The sequence below is a fragment of the Candoia aspera genome, chromosome 1 (genome assembly GCF_035149785.1).
Source record: "Candoia aspera isolate rCanAsp1 chromosome 1, rCanAsp1.hap2, whole genome shotgun sequence".
NCBI lineage: Eukaryota > Metazoa > Chordata > Lepidosauria > Squamata > Boidae > Candoia > Candoia aspera.
The window spans coordinates 56,759,500-56,784,950 of NC_086153.1; the positions used below are offsets into that span (position 1 = coordinate 56,759,500).

At 36.0% G+C, this 25,451-nt stretch overlaps 1 protein-coding gene across 4 annotated transcripts in view; it reads right to left on the reverse strand.

The window, feature by feature from the left end:
* Positions 1-25,451, reverse strand: part of CLIP4 (CAP-Gly domain containing linker protein family member 4) — a 54,116-nt gene that overhangs the window by 16,761 nt on the left and 11,904 nt on the right. For 2 of the 4 annotated variants that reach the window (XM_063304520.1, XM_063304511.1), the window contains exons 3-10: positions 20,714-20,853; positions 20,121-20,214; positions 18,365-18,526; positions 14,139-14,257; positions 13,468-13,704; positions 8,661-8,796; positions 7,809-7,946; positions 3,378-3,458 (exon numbers count right to left, since the gene is read on the reverse strand). In XM_063304520.1, coding sequence (XP_063160590.1) covers positions 3,378-3,458; positions 7,809-7,946; positions 8,661-8,796; positions 13,468-13,704; positions 14,139-14,257; positions 18,365-18,526; positions 20,121-20,214; positions 20,714-20,853 — 1,107 coding nt within the window. The remainder of the gene's footprint in view (positions 1-3,377; positions 3,459-7,808; positions 7,947-8,660; positions 8,797-13,467; positions 13,705-14,138; positions 14,258-18,364; positions 18,527-20,120; positions 20,215-20,713; positions 20,854-25,451) is intronic. The other 2 variants (XM_063304529.1, XM_063304537.1) reach the window with 2 other exon arrangements.

Genomic DNA, 25,451 nt, shown 5'->3' on the forward strand with positions numbered 1-25,451 from the left:
AAGAAACTGTGCATGCTTTCCCCAGCTTCTAGGGGAGATTGGCTTGATAGCACCTACTTCATTAAGAGTTCCAAGAAAGCATAGCTTGGCGAGGGCCAGAGAACTACCCCTTATGGAGGACTCCCTAAAACCAATGGCTGTCATGAGCACTGATGGTGAGCAGGAGGGGGCCCCTATCCAGGGGGGAAAACGCATGCGTAGTACTGAGGAATTAAGCAGCCATTCAAAGAGACAGAGATCAGACCCGCCTTAGCTTTTAGGGTTTATCTGTCTGGATTTTTCCCACGCTTCTTCAGTTTGTTAGGATTTTCTGTCTAATGTAGCAGTAATAAAACACTAGAGACTCAGCGTGGTTTCTGACTGTTAGGACAATGGCCACTTTTCCAGCACATCCTTGCTAGGAGCTTACCAATGGGAATATTGATCTTGCAGAAGATCCACATTTGGTCTTCTACAAAGTCAATACTCCCTTCACCAAACAAGCTAAAAAAGAAAATAGTTCTGTTTTGGCTGCTCTCTCCACAGCTAAAACAGAAATAGGCACAGAGGCACAAAGCCCAGCAGCTGGCTGTGACAGGATAACCCTTCAGTGGACCAGCCAGAGTCCAGCAAGTTACTGACCTCTGAAAACTATTCTTCCACATGCATTAGAATGTTCACATAGGAGATTTTCTTCTGTTTTCCCATGGAAAACACCACTTTCTTGCCAGACCACCTGGACTGGCTTCATTCTGTCTCAGCAGCAAGATGAAAGATCATCCGTGAAGATATATCCTTTGAGAAAGTTAAGTGGGCTGTTTCAGAGCCAGAGCAAGAAGGGTGTGTGGATGAGCTCTGATTTGTTGTGAACCATAGAAATCAAATTGACTATATTATTGCTAAAAGAAAGTGGAGGAATTCAATAATATTAAAGGCACGGCCAGGTGCTGACTGTGAAAAAAATCATGAACTGCTCAAGCACAAGTTCCAAGTTAAGCTACAGAAGAAGAAGAAAGCCAACCACTTTCCACAATATGATCTTGGGCATATACCCATCATTTTCAAGGAGAACATCAGGAATTGCTTTGAGGTCCTGAGCTTCATTGATAGAGAGTCAGAGGAACTGAAGAATAAACTTAAATAAGTGGTTAATGACTATGAAAAGAGATTGCCAAAGATCATGAAATCAAACTGGATACCAGAATAAAAACCATGGGAATTTCCAAGAAGAGAAGAAAAGCTAAAGCCAAGAGAAATAAAAGTGCAGGGAGGAACTTAACATAGAGTTTCAGAGAGTTGTTAAAAGAGACAAGAAGGAGTATTACAACGACATCTGTAAAGACACTGAAGACAGAAAGAAATGGAAAGACAAAGAATGTCTTCCAAATGATCTCTGAACTCAGGAGAGTCCAATCTCAAATTGGTGTGCTAAAGGACACCAATGGACAGGTGGTAACCAATTCAAAGAAGATCAAACAAAGATGGAAGGAAAATAATAAAATACTATACAGTAGAGATGTCAACTTGCAAGTTACCTTAGAAGATATTCCCTAATTACAAGAACCTCTAGTATTGGAAGATGAAGTTAGATCAGCATTCCAGTCATTACTAAGTCAGAAGGCTACAGGAACTGATGGAATACTCACAGAAACATGGCAAGCCACAGAAGAAGAATCAGTAAAGATTCTAACCAAGCTTTGCAAGGCAATCTGGAGATCGACACAGTGGTCAACAAATTGGAAGAAGTCAATCTACATTCCAATACCCAAAAAAAAGGAGACTTAACAAAGTGTGCAAACTATTGTACAATATCCTTAATTTCACATGCTAGCAAAATAATGCTTAGGCTCACCCACTGCAGATTAGAACCCTATATGGAAAAAGAGATGCCAGATGATCAAGCTAGCTTTAGAAAAGACCAAGGAATGTGAGACATTATTGCTGATGCACACTGGATAATAGAAAAAAAAAAAGAAGACCCAAAAGAAGACAGTATGTGCTTCTTTGATGATGGAAATGCCTTCAATTGTGTCAATCACATCAAGCTGTGAAATGTGCTTAGAAAAATGGGAATTCCAGAGCATCTTATTGTCCTCATGGAAAACCTATAGACAGGTCATGAAGCTACAGTACAGACAGAACATGGTGAAACACACTGGCTCCATGCTGGCAAAGGAAAGTCTGTATACCATCCCCTTATTTATTCAACCTATATGCTGAATATATATTAAGGGGGGCTGGATTGGAAGATGAGCGTGGTTTTAAAATTGGAGGAAGACTCTTCAGTGACCCGCGCTATACTGATGACACTCTGATAGCTGAAAATATAAATAATTTGGAAGTTCTAGTAATAAAAGTCTAGGTGGACAGTGAAAAAAACAGGACTAAGATTTAATATGAAGACCACCAAACTACTGCAACAGGTACAACTAGCCTTAGAACTGACAATATTGTCTTCTGCCTTTAGGATCAACCATCAAGAGTAAAGGAACAAGCAGTCAAGAAATATGCCACAGACTAGCACTTGGTAGAGCAGTCATGAAGGCCTTGGAAAAGATACTCAAATACCATGACATATCTATACCTACAAAGATCAGAATCATGCAAGCAATGGTATTCCCTGTGACACACTATAGAAGCAAAAGTTGGACTCTGAAGAAGCAAGATAGAAAAAGTATTGACACTTTTGAACTCTGGTGTTAGGAGAACACTCCTGAGAATACCACATACAGCCACAAAAAGAAACAAATGGATCACTGAACAAATCAACTCACAGTTCTCACTTGAGGCACAAATGATCAGACTCAAATTATCCTTTGGACACATTATGCAAAGACGTAGGTCTTTAGAGAAGGCTCTGATGCTGGGAAAGATGGAAAGAAAGAGAAGAAAAGGATGACCAGCAGCAAGGTGAATGGACTCAGTTACAATGGCAATGGGTACAGCATTGGAAGACCTGAAGGACCAGGTTAGGGACAGATGATCATGAGGAAAATCTATCTATATGGCCATTAACTCTTGGTGACTTAACAGCATATAATCAATCAATCAATCAATCAATCAATCAATCAATTGGTTTGGCCATATCTTGTGGAGAAGTAGAATACAAATGGATGATTTCAAATTTCAGTTTATGCAATGTGTGTTATCATTTGATTCAAAAGCAATTTATGGCTAAAATAAGGATGAATTATTATTCACATTTTAGCTCATTAGACTTCCAGCCAAGCACTCCTATGTGTAAATAAGTGCCACTGAAAAAGAATTTTACATCCTGGTATAAGCAAACAGGATTTTCAAGGAGTGGAAAACCTTATCTAAAATTATTAATACAGTACCATTATAGATTTCTCTTATTCAGACCAAATATAACAGCCAAAAATATCTGAAGACATTACCTTGTTTACCTGGTGCAGTTTTCTTTCCTTCTTCACTGCCTAGATTTGTGGAGTTGGAAGTACCATCTTTTTTTGATAAGCCTGTAAGCCAAACCAACCAAATGGATCACTGAACAAATCAACCCAGAGTTCTCATTTGAGACACAAATGATCAGACTCAAATTATCCTTTGGACACATTATGCAAAGACCTAGGTCTTCATAGGCAAAGACCTATTAAGCCATCATAGTCAAAGTAACAGATCCAAAACATCTTTGTACATATTCTCTGAACCTTTACAGATACAATGAAACAGGTAAACAGATATTTATACAAATTTCCCTCTAAAGGAGAATGAAATATTGAAAGACTCAGTGGTAGACTACTCTGTGGAACAACCTCATCCTTCAGGTGCATGTAGCCTCAATCTTTCTTGCATTTCACAAGCCAGTAAAATCAGTATTATATCAACATGCCTTCGACCCTCAGTTGAAGAGATCTCAGAGATACAGTAGCAATGTGTCTGCTACTAATTAAACCATAGGAGATTTTTTATTTTTTCTATTTATCTAATTTGTCCCCGCCCATCTCCTCCCATTGGGGGACTCTGGGCGGTTAATTTTAAGCACAGATCTTTCATATTGTATCAAGTTGTAACCTGTGATTTGTAAAAGCACTAAAAACATTTGAACCACCCAAGCCTATTTTTTAAACAGGCATATAAAAACATTCTACAACAAAAGCAGTTATTTGCCAAAAGAGTAAGTAAGAAGTATACTAATCCTCCATGCAGAAAAAATAATAATGCTTAGCAATATTGCATTTAGCCTCTACAGATAGACCTCATTTAATGACCACTCGTTTAGTGACTGTTCAAAGTTATGATGGTGCTGGAAAAAGTGACTTACGGTCCTCGCACTTATGACCATTGCAGTGTCCCCGCGGTCACATGATTGTGATTCAGGCACTTGGCAACCGTCACACATTTACAATGGTTGTAGTGTCTCATAGTCACGTGATTGCCATTTGCAGCCTTCCCAGCCGGCTTTCAACAAGCAGTGGGGAAGCTGGCAGGAGGTTGCAAGCCAGTCATGTGATGTCTCACTTAACAACCATGACAAGGACTGCTGGAACTGCTGTCATAAGTTGGCATGGTTACATGATGTTTCGTTTAGTAACGGAGTTGACAGTCCCAATTAGGATTGTTAAGTGAGGACTACCTACATTCCATACTAAAATACACAACCTGCCAGAGTTAGCAATGAACAAAATTGCAGAAATCATACTGTATAGAACTTTATTTTTCATCAGCTAAATCATGCCTATTGGCTTAATCCACCTTTGTTGTTATATTTCAGTACTGAATGATGAATGTAATCTATTACTAGATTTTCAGGGTGGAATCAGTTCCAAAAGACTAACAGGAATAAATGTGTTTATAGATCAACAGACCAATATTTTATCTTGTAGGAAAAAAGTAAATCTGATGAAATAATAATTTTAACTAAAATAATTTGAATTTTCAAATTAAAAAAAACAAAATATTTCCTTTAAAAATAACTGCTAAGAGAAAAGGAAGTATTTTAAAGTATTTTAAAAACCATTAACATATTTCTATTAATTAAGAGAATCTTCATCACCAAGTTGAGGAGGAGAAAAAAAGTTAGTTTCTCCATTAAGGAAGAACAAAAGTTAAGGACTGAGTAGATTTATTTTTATGTCATGTATAAGGTATATGTATGAATGAAGGGCCTACCAGACTAATGCAATAAAAGGGAATAGAAAAATACTTTCAAAAGAACAATAATTTTTTAAAAGTCTTTATGTGCTTCCAGTTGTAAGGCAAAAAGTTGGGGCACAAAGTGGCTTCCCCTTTTTAAAATTTTCTTGGCCCTTTGATTTCAATGGGCAAGAAAATAAAATATGCCAGCTCAAACACTGGTGGACTTTTTCTCTTTCTGGAAGAATGCTGGAGCAACAAAAGAGCTTGAATCTGAAATTCCAAGCAACCTTCATCCAAACTGATTATACAATATGCATATGGACACAGATGTTGCAGGGGTTTTCCACTGGAGCAATGGGGAGACTCTCACTACAGACCTTCCCTTCCTGGAGAGAGTAAAATCTAACAACAGGGAAGGAAATCAGCTGTATCAATATCCATCTCCTCTGCATGCTTAGGATTGCTCCCAGTCTTCAGAGAAAGCTATCAAAAGCTGATATTGGAATGATAATATTGGGACTTCCGGTGGGGAGATGGCGGACTGAGTAGCTGTGCCCACGGGATTAGTGGGAGGAACTAACAACGCGGCAATTTGGGGGGGGGGCTCAGGAAGGTTTTCCTGAAGCCCAGAAACATTCTCCAGAAAAAGGAGAACACCTGGAATCGTCCAATCTGTCCTCCAGACGGCTCCTTGCAACCAGATCGCAAACAGCATTTCGTGTTCGACTGGTAAGAGTTGGTTGGGAGGCAGGGCTGTCATCTTTTTCCAAGCTACGTTGTAGCCTTAAAGGGATACTAAGACCATTCTAATTCACTAAATTTATGGGGGGGGGGATTAAGTATACATAACCTAAGAGAAGCTTTCTACAACGAGGAGAAGCTGGCTCTCTTGGTGCTTATCGTTATTTTTGGGATTACTTTTTAAAAAATTCTTTTTTAAGTTTTGGACTTCATTCTCCTTCCAAATATTGAGGAGGACTGAGAGTAAACAATTGTCTTCCTGTTATTATTTTTGTACTACATTTGAAGATATGAGCATTTTCCTACACGTTGAATCTGCTGATTTGAATCTTCAGCTTTCTGTTTCTATTTTCCCATGAGAACTGTCTGCCTAGCTCACTCTTGCTTGTGTAAATACATTCTGGTACTTTTCCCTATCTTTGACTTTTGCTGGTTAAGCTCCTAGGGGGCGTTATAATCTACTGCTTGAGACATGGAAGATTTTAAACAGATTTTTTTCTGACTTCCACCAAGATTTTAAACAGATTCTTTCTGACTCCTATCAAGCTTTTATGCAAGATATTCAGGACATTGTGGAAAATATGAGGTCTAAAATGTGCCATCAGGTTGGTGATGTAGTGGATGAAATTGAGGAATTCAACAGTGACAGACATGTTTCTTCTAAGAGTGAGATTGGCATTTCTATTGAGAAGCTAGATGAAGATCGGATACTAGAGCTGGAGAAATTTAAGGGAGAGTGAGATCTGCATGCAATAAGTGAAACTGATTTTCTGGTGGAACACCATGAAAAAGAAGGGGTCATTATGTATGGGAGGTTTTCTGAAGAGAAGCTGGAATTTTTGAGGGGGGCAGTTGGGCTGTTTGATTTTGTCAAGAGAAAAGCTCTGTGCACATTGTGGGGATATGTAACTGCTCTGGTTTATTCTGAAGTGGGTAAGAGTTAAAGAATGTTTATCTGGATTGCTTTAAGGGTTTGGCTGATGTTATTTGCTTTTAAGGATTTGGATGGTTTTAAGGATTTGATTTAAGGCTACTGTTTTGAATTGTTTTTGTTTTTTGGGTTTATTAAGATTATTAAAACTGTTGTACTATTAAGTATAATGGCAGACAATTATGTTCTTTTTAGTTTGATTTTTATTATAGTGGACAGAAATGTGTAGAATAGTAGTAGGAAGGGAATAATTAAATAAGTGTTATCTGTTGGGGAGGAAAAGTTGTTTAGGAGGTCTATATGATTTTTTTCCTTTATTTTAATATAAGGGAAGGAGTAACTGTAATTAGTAATTTTGACCTTGCTGTTAAAAGTTGAAAGTCACATCTTTCTGTAATTTTGAAAAAAAAAAATTCTCTTGTGTTTTCACACCTTTTTAGTTTTTTCTCTTTTTGTTTTTTCGTAGCTTTTATCCTTGTCTTGAAACTCAATAAAATTCTTTTAAAAAAGGAATGATAAGTTTGAAAGAAAATGAGAACTTGAGAAATCAAAAATGGGTATTAAAATTAGCAAGTTGAACTATTTCAAAATAGTTTCTTTTTTTTAAATGTACATGATTGTGTATTAATACCATGTCTTAAAAGTTTAAAAGAAAATGAAAATTCCTGAAGGAGAGCCCCAAAGAATCCAGAAGACCAAGAAAAGATCGGAGAAAAGATCAGAGTACTTGCCCAGTGCATAGAGCACACGCTTTGCATTAAAAGGTCCCAGTTTCGAGCTCTAGGGCTGGAAAAGACTCTTATCTAAATCCTAAGACAGCCACAGATGGGTAATGTCTGTTAAATACGCCAGGGCAGCAATATAATTAGAACAGGAGAAAACATACATTAGCTCACAATATCAATGCATGTTGGGTTTATTCCTAATTACTCTTTGAAAACCTAACGCTATAATCGTTTTTATTGCTTAAGTCTCTAAGAGCAAAGGCTGCTTACAAACTGTGACTTTAGTCCAGAAATTGCTCTTCAAACTAAGCATAAAACACTCTCATGCTTACCAGAATTCACTTTGGAAGTTATGTGGGTTACATCAATTTTTCTGGATTTGACTGAAGGCAAAGGTCGTGAAGAGGAAGCTTTTGTACTTTTCTTGCGTTCAGAAATTTTACTTATTTTAGAGAGTGGTGCAAAGATACCTGGCAGAAAAGATACATGATAAGTACAACCTGTTTTTATGAGGCTTGAACAGTATATTCAAAGAAACTAGAAGCTTTGATGTGTGAAGAAAATTTGAAAGCAATTAAAGTGATAGGTAATAACAAACAATAAAACATAAGCAATAGGTGATCAAACAATAAGTTGCCTAAAATGGAAATTTTCTTGTGGAAAATTTTGATCCTGGAAAACTCTCCAGCCTGTTAACAGTACAGGAATTGCATTCTGAGCATTTAAAAGTTCTTATGCTTACAATACAGCTTTAAACACACATACACATATACACACAGATCCACCTTCTACCAGGACTTAAACACTCACAAACATTCTCTCTCACACACACGTTTGATATATGGAAGTTTACTTATCCTGATGAGTTGCAATACAAGGACAAAACTGGTCACCTAGTGCCTCCTAGTAGTCAGTAGCAAATACAACAATTTATTAAATATCAATTTTAGATGATCTACATAAATTTGTGGATATAGCCAAAGTACACAGCAGTATTGAAAACAGGAATAAGAAATATCAATCTAAATTACAACACTGGCATGCAGAGGAAGCAAATATCAGTAACTACTTAAGGACTAAGCTGGATAGTTTTCAATGATTGACTCAGATAATACAAGACAAATTTTAAAAAAATAGCTTAATACGAGAGAAATATGAAGACGTTTTAAAATGAAAAGCAATACCATGTTTTGGAGCACACTTGAAGTACTGCACTTTTCCAACAGTACCATTGTTTTTGCCATCAGGTTCATCCAATTCTACACCAGCCCATTGTCCTCTGGCAAATTCCGTCATGCCACAAAATCGTAATATGCCAACCTGAAAAAAAGTGTATTTTCAACTATGCTGAAAAGAAGCTGAATGTGAAAACAGAATATTATGTTCTGAAATTATTCTAATTCAAAGAAAAAGCTAAAGCATAGAATTTGTTTATTCTCTATAGTTGTTCACCCTAACACAAAATGGAAGGCTACAGGTAGAGGAGCAGTTCAGACCTCATATAAAGCATTATGTATGAACTCTTCCACAAATTGCACTGACAGGAGAATAGATTTCATTTTGAACAGGAGAAACTTCCTGAAAGTATAGCTTGACAATGGAACCATCACCTGGAGGGATGGGAGAATATATATATTTATATTTATATTTGGTGGCAGTTCTTAAGCAGAGGCTAGAAAATATTATGGGAGGGATTTTTTTTTATTTCTGTCTTTTACTCTGTTACATTTTATGCTATTACAGCTCTAAGAACAAAAGTCTCTTCTTATTTTCTCTTGTTTTACTCATGGCCAACTTGGGATTTAGAAAAGGAAAGCCTGCCTCCATATTTTCTTCCTTCTTGTCCCTCTACTCTTGAATTTCCCTCCCTGATTTTCCACTGTTATTCCAAGGCATCCTCAACTTTACTGGATCCTTCCCCACCACTGAAGAGACTGAGTCTCTCAGATGGAGCTCAATGAATGACTTTTGCTCAAACCTAAGGACATATGGTTTGAAATTCTTCCTATTTACACTCAAGGCTTTTGCCTATGACTCAATGAGTACTAGAGATCATTGTATCTAGCCCTGTCCCCGATTAAGATCTCGATCTCCTGACCCCCAAAGGCCACCAAGATATTCCCTCTGCCATTGTTTCTATACTTTCCTCCCCCTGCTTGCATTATTGTATTGATTTTAAAGCTTACCGATGTCCAAGAAACGTATTTAAAGCTTTTATCAAAATGCTGTAAATGGGGAAGAGGAGTGATAAGGCAAGAGAGTTGTGCCTGTGCTGTTCTTCTCCCAATTCCAGAATTTAAAATGAAAGCACCATTTCCTTTTTGCCATGCCTGCAAGTGCTGCTAATTTTCTTAACAAAAGCCTTCAAGAGGGAATCTTCCAGTGCTCCATTTCCTTTATCCAGGAAGGAAGCTATTCCAGCAACTTGCATCTTCCATTTTAAGGCCTGAGTGAATGAAGTTCAATTCCCCTGAAGACTGTAATTACCAGGCTGTAAAGGCCTCTGAAACAGCAGGTGAGGTATCTTTTCCAGGCCCAAAGCAGGTGGTTGACTGACTTCTGCAGAACTGACAGTGCAATGTGTGGAAAGCCTTGAGTCAGAACATGGCTAAATGCCACTTTTATTTCCTCCTCTGCTACTTAGTTTTATGTAACTGAGACAGTCTTCTCATAATACCAAAGAAGGGAGGAGCACTCCAGCTAAGGGCTATGATAGGTATAGGGAAGCACAGCACTTGGAATTAACAACAAAAGAAACAAACACCTGACCTTTTTGCAAGGATGGTGATTCTCCCCTGTTCAGACAAATTATGGTAACCATACTGCCCCATCCTCTGGCCTGCAGGTGCTATCCTTAAATGATGGATCAGCAAATAAGATTTCTCTCATCCATTATTTAATTATGGATAAGGCTCAATCTGGTTTGTACCATTTAAATTTGGATCGGACAGTTGTTGTGTATGCATGTAGATTAGTCTTGGTGCCTCCTCACTGCAGCTTCAAAACAGATCAGAGTTGAGAAGAGGGAGTAATTAAAGGCTATAGGAATTGTCTTTCTTGTTTCAGATTTGCTGCTCATGCAGTGCCAATCTAGCGTGCTTGACTGAGTATTGTGCACTAAGGACAGTACAGGAATTGTGCCAGACAACCACCCACCTTACTACTCAGCACTCTCTCCAACCAAGCTGACAGTGATGGTTGCAGACTTGGTCTTGAGGATTTCCAGAACGATAGTTCTGGAGGAATTCATTATCGAGGACAACCATGATTGGAGCAGCTCAAGATTTTGTGACAACCATAACCACCATGGTTCTGCCCAACTTACTGCTGTTTAGCTCAGGTAGTAGGGTACACTCAAATCTATTGGGCAGGACAGTGGTCTGAACCAAGAAAATTTAAATCTGTTCCTTTGTTACAGTGTGACCATTTCTTGTTCTAATTTATACTTGCAGTAACTTCCTCTCTGCAGAGCTAAAGTACCAATTTGAATGATCCAAACTGAAAAATAATGGTTTATAATAGATTCTAGAAAGTTTGAGACTTTGTGGCTCAAATAGTGATGGATGCTATTTTTTAAAACCTTAGTCACCCTGTGAAATCCAAATATGACCTGTATAGTTCACCCAATCACTTCTGGACATCCTCCACCATTGTGCAGAACCTTGTTCAGCCTTATTATACATTCCAGCTGAGAACTATGAAACAAGGTAGAAGACAACTAGAACACACATGGTAGAAAACTCATATTAAATTTGATCCAACACCTGTCAAGCCTTCAGTGGCAGTGATGAAATTGAAGAAGTGATCTTTTTTCCTCTACTACTAAGTCCTCTCAGTGATGTCAATTAGAGCCTGTCCAAGTGATTCAGAGTCTTCTGGAATCTGGTTCAGAACAAGCTCAAATCACTGTGATACCTATCTAGACACTTTGAGGATAAAATCAGTCATATTTGTCATGACTTTGATTTATGAAGTCTAACTCTGAATTAGAGACACAAGTATCCTCTGTGGCATGAAAAGTCTTTTATTACTTGAGAGTGGTGCACTATTACTAAACCTACTTGGACAGAGCTTGCTACCCTAATCCACGTCCTGATAATCTGTCACTCTAATTACTTGAATGCATCCATACATGTGACTGTCCTTGAAGACAGTCCAGAAACTTCAGTTAATTACTGCAGTGAGAGCACTGACTGGATTTAGGTATAGTGAACATATTATGCCAATTGTATACAATCTTCACTGGATCTCAAGTTCATTCTTAGTTCCAGAAAGCCCTTCACTTAGAAAGCCCTTCACAGCTTGTGACCATAGTATCTGAAATAACGTCTTTTCCAGCTTGTGCCCTATTCATATCCTAATATATTCAGAGTTCTGTTTTATAGACAGAAATGCGGAATTTGGTCTAGTGGTTAAGGCGCCAGCCTAGAAACCAGGAGTCTGTGAGTTCTAGTCCCACCTTAGGCATGAAAGCCAGCTGGGTGACCTTGGGCCAGTCACTCTCTCTCAGCCCAACTCACCTCACAGGGTTGTTGTTGTGGGGAAAAAAGGAGGAGGAAGGAGCATTAGGTATGTTCCCCGCCTTGAGTTACTTATAAAAATAATAAAGGGAGGATAGAAAATTGAATGAATGAATGAATGAATGAATGCAGAGGGTTGGTGAATGGAACTCAGTAGCTGGCCTTTTCAGTTGTACTCTCCAAACTCTGGGGTACCTTCCCCAGTGGTTGTGCCTGGAACCAATATTATATTCTTCTCAGCACCCAACAAACATGTTTTTATTCTCCCACATTTTAATGAATTAATGTTTTACTGTTAAAAATGTATGATGGATACAAACACTTTACTCTGACTGCTGTTCTTATTGTCTTGGTGTTTATATTATCATGTGTTTTATTATTATAGTTTGTTCTGCAGCTTAACTATTATTCCAAACTTTAATTTTGTGATTTAAATGTGTTGCAAAATCACCCTGGAAAAAATGGTTTTGAAGGTTAACATACATATTCTTCAGAATGAATGAATGAATAGTAAATGGCATATAAAGCCTCTTCCAGTTCTATGACCCTGTAACTGGATGCTTACAATATCTAAAAATATAATTTGTTTATGTTTGAGGCAAATGCTAAAATTCTCAAAATGCTAACTTTGGCTCACATAAATATATCTGCATAATACAGCACATTTATACAAAATTTTAACATACAAACCAGCAATTTCAGATTGTTAGTCACTAAATAAAATTGCATAAACTATCAAACATGTCAAATTATAAGCTTATAAAATTTATCCAAAAGAGCCTATTATCTGATTTACACAAAGTTGAATTCAATTCTGCCTAAAAAATTTAGCTTCTTTCAAAACTCTTACTGGAATCATTGTGATTTTTGCTTGACACTTTATTAAAAGCTAAGAATTAATTTGCCTTTGACCAGTCTCTAGAAATAGCATCTAGGGTAGCTATGAGACATATAATCTTCTAACAAATCAGAAGTATGACAGCTCTCTGGAGTTCCAGGTACTGAACTTCTTTTGGCAAACTTGTTTGCTTTCCAAAGTATAGTTGCATCAGACAGAATTCTTTTTAAAGGTAATCAAGCACAATTCACATTTTTTAATTAAATCTTAAAACTGATAACGTTAATAGGAGTAACATATGGATCCTTAAAGTTTGCAAAATTTATTTTGAAGTGCAAAGTATAGTGCAGTTTTATAAGATTGGCAATCAACCTGATACTATGTTTGCTAGTTAGCTTTGGGACAGAGAACAGCTGCATATTCCTTAGATGGGCAAGGATAGTATAACTTTTATGTACTGTATCCAAGTGAAGCAGTTACAGATGCTCCTTAAAAAATTAAATTTTATTAGCTGATGTGACAGAGCTACTGGGAGAATCATTTAGCCCACTGCAAGTCAACAGCCCTACATATAAACCCAGAAACATTGTCAGTCCAGTTAACTTTCCTTTCCCAATTGCTTATTAAACCTACCTTTTGTCCTGCAATGACAACACGATCTCCCAGTTTTAGACCAAGGGATTCAAGCATGTCTTTTCCAGTGAGATTATCATAATTTGGAAGCATTACATTGGAAAGTTCACAAACCAGAGGAACTGCATCTAAAAGCATCTGCTTGATTTCTTTAGCACTTGCTGCTGCATCCGCCATCTCCAGTGGCATGTCTACTGGATCAGGAACCACATCAGCTGGTGTCTGCCCTTTGTCATTCTGTGGAATAATAACCACCAAAACAAGGGAGTGAATTCAGACACAGTATTAATCCAAATCAAAACACAGCTATTAACATACTAATAACTATTAAATAACTAATAGCCAAAGCTTAAACAATTTTTATAGAGCAGAAATGAAGATTGATGATGATGATGATGATATATAATATATCATCATGATCATCAAAGGCAACTGCTCAGATAGATCCCGAAGTTTTATTGCTGGCATCAAGGAATTTCAGTTATTCAGTTACAATTACATTTGTACTTCAGACAAACAGAAGTACAAATGTAATTTACACATAATTATTTTCCTGTGCATTTTTGATATATCATGTTTCCAATATAAAACTATGCAAAGCATTTTTAAACAATCATTGTAATTCAAATTCAGTCAGGTAAAACAAAAAATTGGTAAAATTAACATCTCACCCTAAAAGCAGGGTTAGCACCATGTTCCAATAGACACTTTACAGCTCCAGAACACAAGTTGAAGGCAGCAATATGCAAGGCAGTTCCAAAATCAACGTCACTGCAGGTGGCATCAACATCTACAATTAAGAACCAGGGAGATAGGGATATAGGGGCAGATATCAATGCTTATCCTTAATGACATGCTATGGGCAAATACAAACTTACATTAGAAATAGCAATAGAATTCTAAGTAGAGATAAAGAGGTCAAACAGTAAGTCACCTACAGACAATATCAATTTGCTTGAATGCAATCCATGTATCAGATATAAATAAATAGCTATTTATTTAGCTAGCTAGCAACTTTAAAACAACCTAAAAACACTGGGATCAGAGAAGCTGGGATGTGAGAATTCAACACTGGCAATAACAAGAACAAAAACTGGTAGCAAGAAAGATTCCCCTCAAGCAGGAAAGAGAGAGGCCAAGTTGAGGGGGAAATTTTAGCAGGATCTTTGAAGGAAAAAAGTCCCGTTAAACTCTACCTCCCCTCCCACAGCTATTTTTCCACTGAAATCATCTAAAAGTACAGAGGAAGAATTGATCCTTAAAAATGCCTGAGAACTAATCATTGGCCCTGTTCCCACACCATGGTCAGGAGATAAGTGTGATGAGGCTGATAAATTAACACATCAGTCAAGTATCTCGACAAATCACAGAATCAGTTAAATTCCCTGATCTATACAGGAATCCAAATTAAAGCATCTATCGCAAATGGACGTCTAGGCTCCAGATAAACACAATCAATGGAGGGGAGCTCACTACTTCTCTAGGTAACTGCTTCTATTGCCAGGCTGCTTCCCTTGTCAAACTGTTCTTCCTTTAGAAAACCCTCCTTTCAATTGGAATCTCCTTTCTTGGAATTAAAATCCACTATCTATGCCTTGTTCCTAAGAATGACAGAAAATAGGCCTTAAGACTTCATCAGCATCACATTTATTCTTGTACTTGAAAAATTGTCTACTTCCTAGTCTGATTTTCAAACTAGCTATACATCCATTTAATAGTCATACCATCCAGCATATGCTCAACTGGCTTGTAATCAGAATGTCACAGGGAACTTTGTCAAAATAGCACCTAATTCATTACTTCCATTTATACAGATTTTTTTGGGATGGAAGTATTGAATATGGACATTTAACTTTTTTTTAAAAAATCTCTCCTTAAATATTGCAAATATATCCTACCAAATTATGTTTTATTTCGCTTCGGTGTAGCTTGCTTTCTCTTTTTTATTGTTAATCTTTTATCAATGTATACTTATGTATATTTTAAAAGATTGTTCTAAATCATGTGGATTAAACAATGCCCTGGGAATAATCAGTATTTCAACTATTTGTATCTATTAGGCCTGTACAGGGCATTTGAAAGGGATTCTTTACAAAGTGCATCAATGTGAGCAAAGCACTCCTCAAAGTATCAGATCAGTTGTGATCTCCAAAAGGCTAGGGACAGGCACTTTGAAACCTTTCCCCAGTTGTCTCCACATGCATATTTATATTTCATGCTCATACCCAGCTAGTCCACTTTGCTGGTATTCCCACAGGAAGTGTTATGCATATGCTGACAATTTAGATTCACCATTTTTTTAAAGGCAAATACAATTTTTTTCCTGTTAGGACAATTTAACTCGGAAACCTATGACAGTGAATTGCACACAAAGTATCCAAAGGGAGCTCTCAGTTGCACAAAAGTGGTCTCTATATTTAAAGACAGGGTGAACAGTGATAAAAGGGAACAAAGCTAATATATTGATCTGAGCTCCTTCTTATGGATAGAAACTACACACACATTTGAACTGACTGAAAGAAGATAATATTTAGGCTGAATCTGCACAATGCAACAACTGCAGAATTATTAAACTTCTAATACAGGTGAGCACTTTATTTTGCTTCTACCACTGGCCAACTTCCAGATTCTGTTGCATAATAAAACATTACTTGAGATTGCAAAACAAGAATCTGGCAAAGGAATCCAAGGATCATTTCTCTATATTTTCAAATGTCAATTCCCACATCTGCAACCTGCATTCCTGGCTGTATGCCATTATGAAAGTATTATTTTTTTTAATGCAAATACATATCCTTTAGTTTGATAACATTTATCAGACATTTGCATGGCTGAAACTTGTAAATGGGTAAGGGAACTATAAGTTCTCTACCTTTCTGGACACAATCAACTTAAGTCCCAACAATTGCACTTCAATGGTTTAATTAGCATAGAGAAATGCTACTCCACAAGCTTAATTACATTCTATTTACAGATAAAACCCTTGGATATATTTAAATGAATGCCATGAATCAAATAAAACAGATTGTTGAAACTTCATCCAGATTTTATTTTCCTTGGTTAAATCTTTTGGTAAACTTCTCTTTTACATAAACATTTCTCCTTTTCTTTAGACAAAAGAAGAATATGTGGAACAAGGTGCAGCAAACCTTTTTAGCATCAGAGAAAATATATGTTACTGGCAGTCCTAGTGGCTGTTAACTTTACGTAACAACCATGTTGTTTCTGATTGCTGATATTGGTCGACCACTGAAGAACTTGCTCAAAGTCATCCTCTATGAGCCAATACTCCCTCTATGGAAACCTACAGGCTTTACAAAAACAAATTAATCTTATCAAACAGCGTGAATGGTTGCACAGGGAAGATATTCAGCAGTCTGGGCTCACAGGGAATACTCTTCTGTGTGATTGCCACCACATAACTAATTCACACTGTCAGCCCCTTACAATATGGCTAACCCTACACTATCAACTGATATGTTTGAGGAGAGAGAAAGAAGTGAAGAAGTGAGAGAGAGAAACTACTGGAGAAGTGAGCTGGAATGCTTATAAATTTACTCATCATCATCCACATCACTCAAAGCAAATAAATAAGCTACAAGAAGCTGGTAATATTATGCTATTGACGCAGGGAAGCTGGATTTATCAGTATGGTACAAATTCTGAAAAATGTTGAAGAAGAACAGTGTACTTTTCAGTTTGGGAAGAAACAAAATACAGAACAGGGAGCAGGAAAGAATAGTCTGTTTCATCTGTTTTAATTCAGTTTCAAGCTGAAAGCCAAAGTAAAAAATTATGAATATATTAATTCTTCATAATTCTAAGTGATGAAAAGAAAAAAAAAACAATTTGACATGAAACCTCGTAAGATGGTCAGAAAGCAGTCATTAATTCCCATATTCCAGAAAATCAGTATCTTTCTGAAAATAAACGGGGGTCAGTGGAGAAGATAAGACCTGAACTATAACTATGACTGAGCTATGTAGAGGAAATGTTTAAAATTAATAAATAACAAATATAGAAATAAAAAGAATGTGATGTCAGCATGTGCTGCATCTCTTGTCTGAGAAAACTCCATTGAGCATGAACATGAAAATGGCCATCTCAAGGAAGGGGAGATGTGTTGTCATATGTTACTAAGAAAACAAAGAGGGATACAATTTTCAAAATGATCAATATGTTGAGCATAATATATGAATGCCATTTTTTATCCCAGTTGCCTTTTTATTGATTTAACTTGTAATTTACAATGTAATATATCTGTACACCAAGAAAATTTCAAGTATATGGTAATTCAAGTTTCCATTTAAAATACTTGCAATTGATCTGGAATGTTAGGAACCGACAGAGTAAATAGGAATTCAAATATTTAGTATGGGAAAAGTGTATGTATTTCATAAGTACTGATTATATATACATATGCATATACATATACATATACATAATTTCTAGTATTTCTTTCCATACTCATTGTAGGATATGTATCTTACAGTTAAATTATTTCACTTTTAAAAGATAACTATAGATATCTTACTAACATTAGTATGTTCAGCTTAATACAAGGATGGTAAATATCAATGATCTGGCTATCTAACCATTGTAAGGGCAAAACATTTGCATTTCCCTTTCTACCCCTTCCAGTTGCCAGTAACAACATAGGCAGGAAAACCAGAAAGCATGAGGACATTAAGGTGCTGCAACTGAAATAACTGTAAGTCATTGATAAGCAGGTGTGATTATTTGGGCTGTTTAGCCACTATTATTACAACATCAAATTATGTAACTTTGTCTAAGTCTAAATTGTCCCCACATTCAGGTAGACGTAGTTTTGGAAAGAGTCCTACTGACAAGGGAAAGGAACGTTTTATTTATTGGTATTACATCTGGCAAGACTTACCTTTTGGTTTTGCATTTTTCAAAATGATAGTAATGAGTTCTGGAACATCAAAATAGGCAGCATAGTGCAAAGCATTCATATTTGTCCAGCGACTCCTCAAACTGATATCTGCACCCAAGTCAATAAGGTGAGAGGCAAATTTTGCAGCTGTTTCCACATCCCCTGCAAAGCAGATATTTTGAAAAGATAGCTTACATGTGATTTTGTGGTTTTCCTGATAGGCTTTCACAACACAGTAGATAATGGAAGGCTATGTCCAAAGAACATTGGCAAGTTTCCACATAGCCAGTCCTTACGAGATGTTTCCTTACTAGAGTTTGGAGGTTAGTCAGACTACCATGAGGAAAAAATGAGGAAAAAAATCAAGAAAGCTTTATAGTACTTTTTATATCAGCCTTTCTCTCTGGATCTGCAGGGCTGCAGCTTCCATGGCCCATGACTGAAGGTGATGAAAACTGTTATCCCAACTCATCTAGAGAGAATCAAATTGGGGAAGATTGTTCTACAGATACTTGCAGCAAAAAGATGCTTGGATTTTGCCTTATTTTCTATAGAAAAATACAGTTCCTCATACACATTTTATGATATGCCATGCAGCTTCCAATGTTTGGATTTCAGTTAAATTGTCTAATACAGCAGAAGCGCTGCAGGATCCTCTGCATCTCATACAAGAAGAACAGACCTACAAGCAACAATAATTCCTCCCTTGCACAGGTGCTGGAATTACAGTTGCTGTGATAATAATAATAATAATAATAATAATAATAATAATAATAATAATAATAATAATAATAATGGTTTACACATCACTTCTCACCATTCTAGGTCATGACAGAGGGCTAATGGATAACCAGCCAATGGTAGTGTGAGTCCCATATCAATGAAGCTATGCCAAAAGACATCTGCCCAGAATATTAGTGAAATTATACATATGCTGTAACTTCAGTAGACAAAAACTATTGTTTTGATTTATACATAGCAATTAGGACTAAAACTATTTAGTTCAACTGTTAAATTATTTAACAATATTTCACCTGTACCATGTACTGACATGTTGTTCCATTATTTACTAGGATTTTTAAATGATAAAACGTAATTTTTTTGTCTGTTTCCACCTCATTAATTCTGAATTGTTGCTGTGTGGGAGGCCACAAAGCTACAGAATAGAAAAATGGAAATGGAAATCTGACTATTTCAGCTTAGCAACAATTTAATTTAGAAAATTTGGAGAGAAAAGGCAGCATACACACAAATTCTGTGATTACAGTACAGTAAGTATGCACAAGTCTACATGAATTTTAAAGCAACATTTGAGGTATCAGGACAACTTAACCTATCATCCATCCAAAGCATTACAGGAAACGATCCAGTGATGCTCTGATGTCACTAAGGGGCATGACTTTTGGGCAGGGGGGGCACTGAAATTCAGTCAAGCGATTTTTGTGGTGCCTGAGTACAAATGAGGTACTGGGTACAAATGAGGAAGACAGGTGGCTCATGAATGGCCTAAGAAGGTGGCGGTACTGCTGCAAAAGCTCCAAACTGTTCAAAGGAGTAGAAGTGGTCCCTTTTTGGCCACAGAGGATATGGAATTTGCAATATATTAGAATCTTACAGATAGGTCATTTGAAGAGGCATGACCATTCATTTCTCTCTGTATTGGCATGGGGCAACATAACTAGGGAAAGATAGGAAAGACAACTACTACTCCTGCTATAAAAACTAGCCACAGAAAATGTCCAGTTCCTTTCCTTACCAATACCATGAGCTCCTGACTTGCAAGTATAGTGCAGGAGAGTCATGTCAGTCAACTCATCTCTGTCATTCACGTTACAGCCTCTCTTAATGATCTGTTTAAAAAAAAAAAGATCATTTATGCTTCTGATGCAGCAACTCTTATTTCCTGGAAGGTAAAATATATCATTCTCATAGTGATGCCTAAGAACAAATTACTTTTTACTGTACTGCTAGAGCAATTAGCTGATACATTTCATAGCAATGGTGAGATAAACACCTGGGTTCATATGATTATCAATTTGCATTTCATCAGTTCAATTTCTGTATTCTGTGGAATACTAAGTTACTTAAATAAAAAAACTTGCCAAAATTAGGTAAAATTAAAAAGATATGTAGCCCTTAATGCACTTTTTACAGAGCATTCTGTTCTTAGCAGATCATGAAAAAAGTTACTTAAATTTCTAGCCAATAAGGATGCAGATATAACAACACATTTGCTAACATTGGATTCTAAATAAAAGTTGAAGAGATATTTCCATATATTAAGTGAGGACACAAAATAAAAATTGATTAAATTTATAGATATACCGAGGAAATCAATAAATGCCTCACCTCATTTCCTATCACATCAATGTTTTGCTGAACTTGGGGAACCCACTGTCTTAAGATAGCAAATAATTCAGACACAGAAGTTTTGGGGTTGAAAAGAATTTCCCGGCATGCTGCGTCATTTGGATCAAAAAAGGAGAACTCTGCAGGAACAAAAGAAAGATTTAGTTGCTAAAAAATATCCAGAAAGATTTTAAAAACACTTTTAGTCAAGATGTTGGCTAAGGATGCAGAGTTCAAGTGTAAAGCATCTGGATGACCCACAGTTGGAAAATACTTTTTTATGCAACCAATAAGGGATTCTCTAATTTGATGAGAAGCAGTGACTGTTCCAGATAGGGTTTTTTTTTTCCACAATTCCCTTTTTTCATTCACAGTGTTTTATGATATATTTAGATGTGGCAGTCACAATGTGTTACCCTCTCATATTTTCCTACAAAGAAATTCTTTCTTCTTAGCACAGAAAATCCATTAAGGTTTAACAAGTGGCATTGAAAGTGGATCCACAAATAAAAGGCTACAAGAATGACATGGAAAAAGATGTTTCACTGGATATACATAAGAAACCAGTTGATGTTTTAAAAATCAAAAGGGAAACACAAATAATGAACCAAGAGAGTGACCTGGATAATTTTTTTTTATATTGGATTTACAAAAGAGGCTTGTTAAAGCTTTGAAGAGTCTTGTGAGAAGGGACAAAGAAGAAATGAAAAGAAAGCAAATTCTATGACATTATAATGGACTAAAGATTAAGACTGTTAGAAGTAAAAGGAAGGAATATAAGTTGATTTATTTGATCAAGGTTTAAATAAGATATGTTGTTATTTCTGGTAATCCTTAATGGACTTTCTGCTGACATTAGGACTGAAAAGATGATGCTTTATGGACTTGTCTATAGATAAGAGATGGCATATGGGATGAAGAGATCATTGGTTGTAAACTAAGAAGGGATGAAGAGTTACAAAAATTGATTATACTTGTTGTGATGAAGGTTGGAAGTCACTACTTTATATCCTTCTTTTCTCTTTATTTACTATATTCTTATTTTTCTTTTCTTTTTTTCTGTCTTTTTCTTCTCCTTTGCACCTTTTACCCTATTTTTCTTTCTCTCTCTTAGTTTGTATTAGATTTTTCTATTGTAATTAAAATCATATGTATGTATGTATGTATGTATGTATGTATATAAAATCCATTAAGAAGTATGAGATCAAATGACTGCACTAGAACTTTCCTGGAAATGCCTACTATAGTTTTTTTGATATTCAAAAATATCACTATACTTTTATTGATATTTTTTAAAAAATCTAAAGAATTATCTGTGTTTGAGGAGATGGGAATGGAACTCTTTATGTGGTAACATACACTTCATAGCATAATAGAGAAAAATAAGTTACAGTGCAGTAGAAAAACACTTTTGACCAAATTACTATTGCACGGAGTTCCCCCTGAAGAGAATGCACTTGTATGTGTGGTGGTTGGGGGGAAGGAATGTTTTAAATTAAACAGCAACTATCTGAGGCTGCTGGTAGGATAAATGACTCTCTTCAAACAATTCTAACTATGCAGAAACAAAAATGGGAGAAGAGATCTAGACAATTTTAGGTTCCTTCACTCTTGGATTCAACAGCAAGCACCTCTTTTTAATTTTTAAACAAGAATCTATTAATGGGAAGCATCTATGGATTCAGCTGTCATAGGAGTTCTATGTGTTAAGCCCATAAATATTATAATTAGTTAAATAAATGGAGGACTAGACTGCAACAACAGGGAGGGCAAGAATTGACATACAAACATTTTAACTTACTTTCATAATCCAGAATCTGTCATTAGGAACAAAGCTTCTCATCAAAAACCTAATTAAGATATCTCCAACATTTTGTTATCTATTCAGAATTTAGTGTGTTTACATCTCACTACATTTGTTGTCAGTTAGGAATATTTAAGGATGTGGCTTGAACAAAAATCTATCAATATCAACAGCTCTTGGAGTGAATAAACAAATTTATTGACACTAAAAGAGCTGTACTGTTGAAGTTAATTATTTTTATGGCACAATTAAGTATTTTTAGTGAATGCAGAGTTAGGACAGTCATCATCACAATGTCTAACAGGTAAACTAAAAACTAACTACCATCCCACTTGGCTCAATAAAGTTTTTTTCTAATTAAGCAGATTGGCTTGGCAATTGCCTTATTCTCAGCATAAAGTAGGACATCACATAGAACCAGATAAGAATGATCACTGAGAATGGGAAAGACTCTGTAGCATTTCCCATCTTTTCCAAAATGGGAAAAAACAATTGCAGCAGTCTTCCTCAACCTGCTCTCCTCCAGATGTGCTGGACTACAATTCCTATTAACATGGCCTTCTGCATGACTTTTGTATATGTGTATATTAAATTTGTATATTAAGTCCTTTTCCCACAATGGACTTCAAGAGAAGAACCAGCCTTTTAAACAAAATGCATAAAAGATGGGCTGACTAAGGTTATGCCAATCAGATAAGCTTGTTGAGCAGCTTAAGAAAATGGTACTTAAACAACAGGAACTTAACTGGGAATATTTTCAGAGAAAAAGATTTTAAATGTTTAAATCCATTGCTTTTCCACTATAAATTACAACTGGAATTGCAACCAACCACCATGTTTGAGAATCTGTTGGTTGTATTATGTGTCTGATATATAGCTGAATTAGCAGCCTTCATCCTTCCCCAACCCTCCATCTTGAAGCAACCAGATATTCTGTTCTTTTCTTTTTGCATTTCTTCAGTGCTGAAACTGCTGCTCCTTCTTGCTTGCTCAGCACCTTTTTTTTTAAGCTTGAGCAAAAGAACTTTTTTTTAGCTTTGTGCTCTTATCACGAATACAGAAAATCGTTATCTCTATTTAAATCGTATCTCTATTTAAATCATTGTAATATTATTCTGAACTTTCTTCCCAAAAATGCCAGCAACATGAGACTCCGGGATTGCAACTTAATGTCCTTTGAGATGCCCATTCTCTATTTATTTTATAGACAATCTTATTACAAAATCAAATCTAGTAAATGTCAAAATCCTTAACTTATCATTTTCAGAAAGCTTCTAGAGAACATACTTGATTTATACTGTTACAATGCAAAGCATTTTTTAATAATAATAACAATTCTTCTTACTTTGGTAGACCAGAATTCTGTACATTTTGAAAAAGGACAAATGAATAATAAGAAAGAAGGGGCAATTGCAAACAACCCTTTCCCCTTTATGTATTTTCCTTTCTTTACCTTTTAAAAAATTGTGTTATTATTATAAACTTGCCTTCCTGACTGTGTCAAAATTTTCTGTGACAAGGAAAAAATATGGAAAAAACAGTAGATACAGATGGGTAGCTAATAAATGGTAGCCTACCTCACATCCCCAGATGGACCTTGATGGCCTTCACATTACTATACCATGTTTTAGGTGAGATTTTGAAGAAGCCTTTGAAAAGTTCCTATCTGCTCATACTTAATAAGCTTATTAATATACATGTACACACACACCTAAACATAGGATCAAGTACACAAGCTATCATTTCATATACTACAAAAAGCAAATCTCATTTTCAGGAAATATGAACAGGTTATACTAAAATGACTTTATATGTCATGCAAGGAGAGCCGTTTTGCTTTTAAAAGACGTGTACAGTTCCAAAACTTTTGTAAATTCTTGGATATTTAAACAGAAAATAATGTAGTAATATGTAAAATGGGGATGAATACACAGAACGGCATACCAAAAAAAATACAAATATTCCATCTGTAAAATGCCAGAAAGTGTAAATCTTCCAACAGAGTGCTTTAAAAAAGTCTTAGGCTGAAGCAAAGTCATCCATTGAGCTTTTATAATTCTAGCATGCCATCCTTCCCAGCTCAGGCATCCTGCAAGTATATTTCCATATTTCTCATACGGACATTACTTTAATTTATTTTAATTCAAGGATAAGAAAAAAGTTATTTTACAGTGTTTTTAACTGAGTTCTAACACAACTCTTAAAATATTTTTTGCTTTATTGTTTTATTTGGTTAAAAGATTTTTTAAAAGCACATTTTATTTGCTTTTTTACAGCCACAAGAAAGAGTAGAATGAAATAGAGCTTATGAGAGAAAAACGAGTCAGGAGGTAAAAGTGAAGATATTATTAAAATTGCTAGAGGTGGAATGATTTACAACTAGTACGATAAGATGGGCTTAAAGAGGATACAGTCCTTCTATTTGGGGCAACATTAACCTTGGAGTAAAATGCTGAAAGAACATTTGATGAAGTATATACTGTGGAGAGTCAAAATAAGTAATTTAAGATTTTAAGCAGTGTTGGACAATAATATGAATTGTGTTGCATTTTTATAATGGTCCATACCAGACCACAGAGATAATGATAAAAGATAAAATAGCAGACAAAAGCAACTCAACAAAAGTTGATTTCAATTTTTTTCCGATCTAGTGTATACCTTTAACACACCATCTGGACAGGAGACCTGAATGAAATGAATAAGGATTAAGATCACTGTACTATAAGTGTTAATCCATTCACCTCAAAAAGCACTGCATCAACTGCTAATACTCAATTTCAACTGATATAAACAGAGAAGATAATTTAATATGTATGGATTCTCCCTTCAGCAAAGGATCGTTACCTTGTCGTGGTGCTGGAGCTTGAGCACCTCAATGATGCCATGAGCTAAACCGTGAAGGGCCACCCAAGACGGGAAGGTCATGACAGAGAG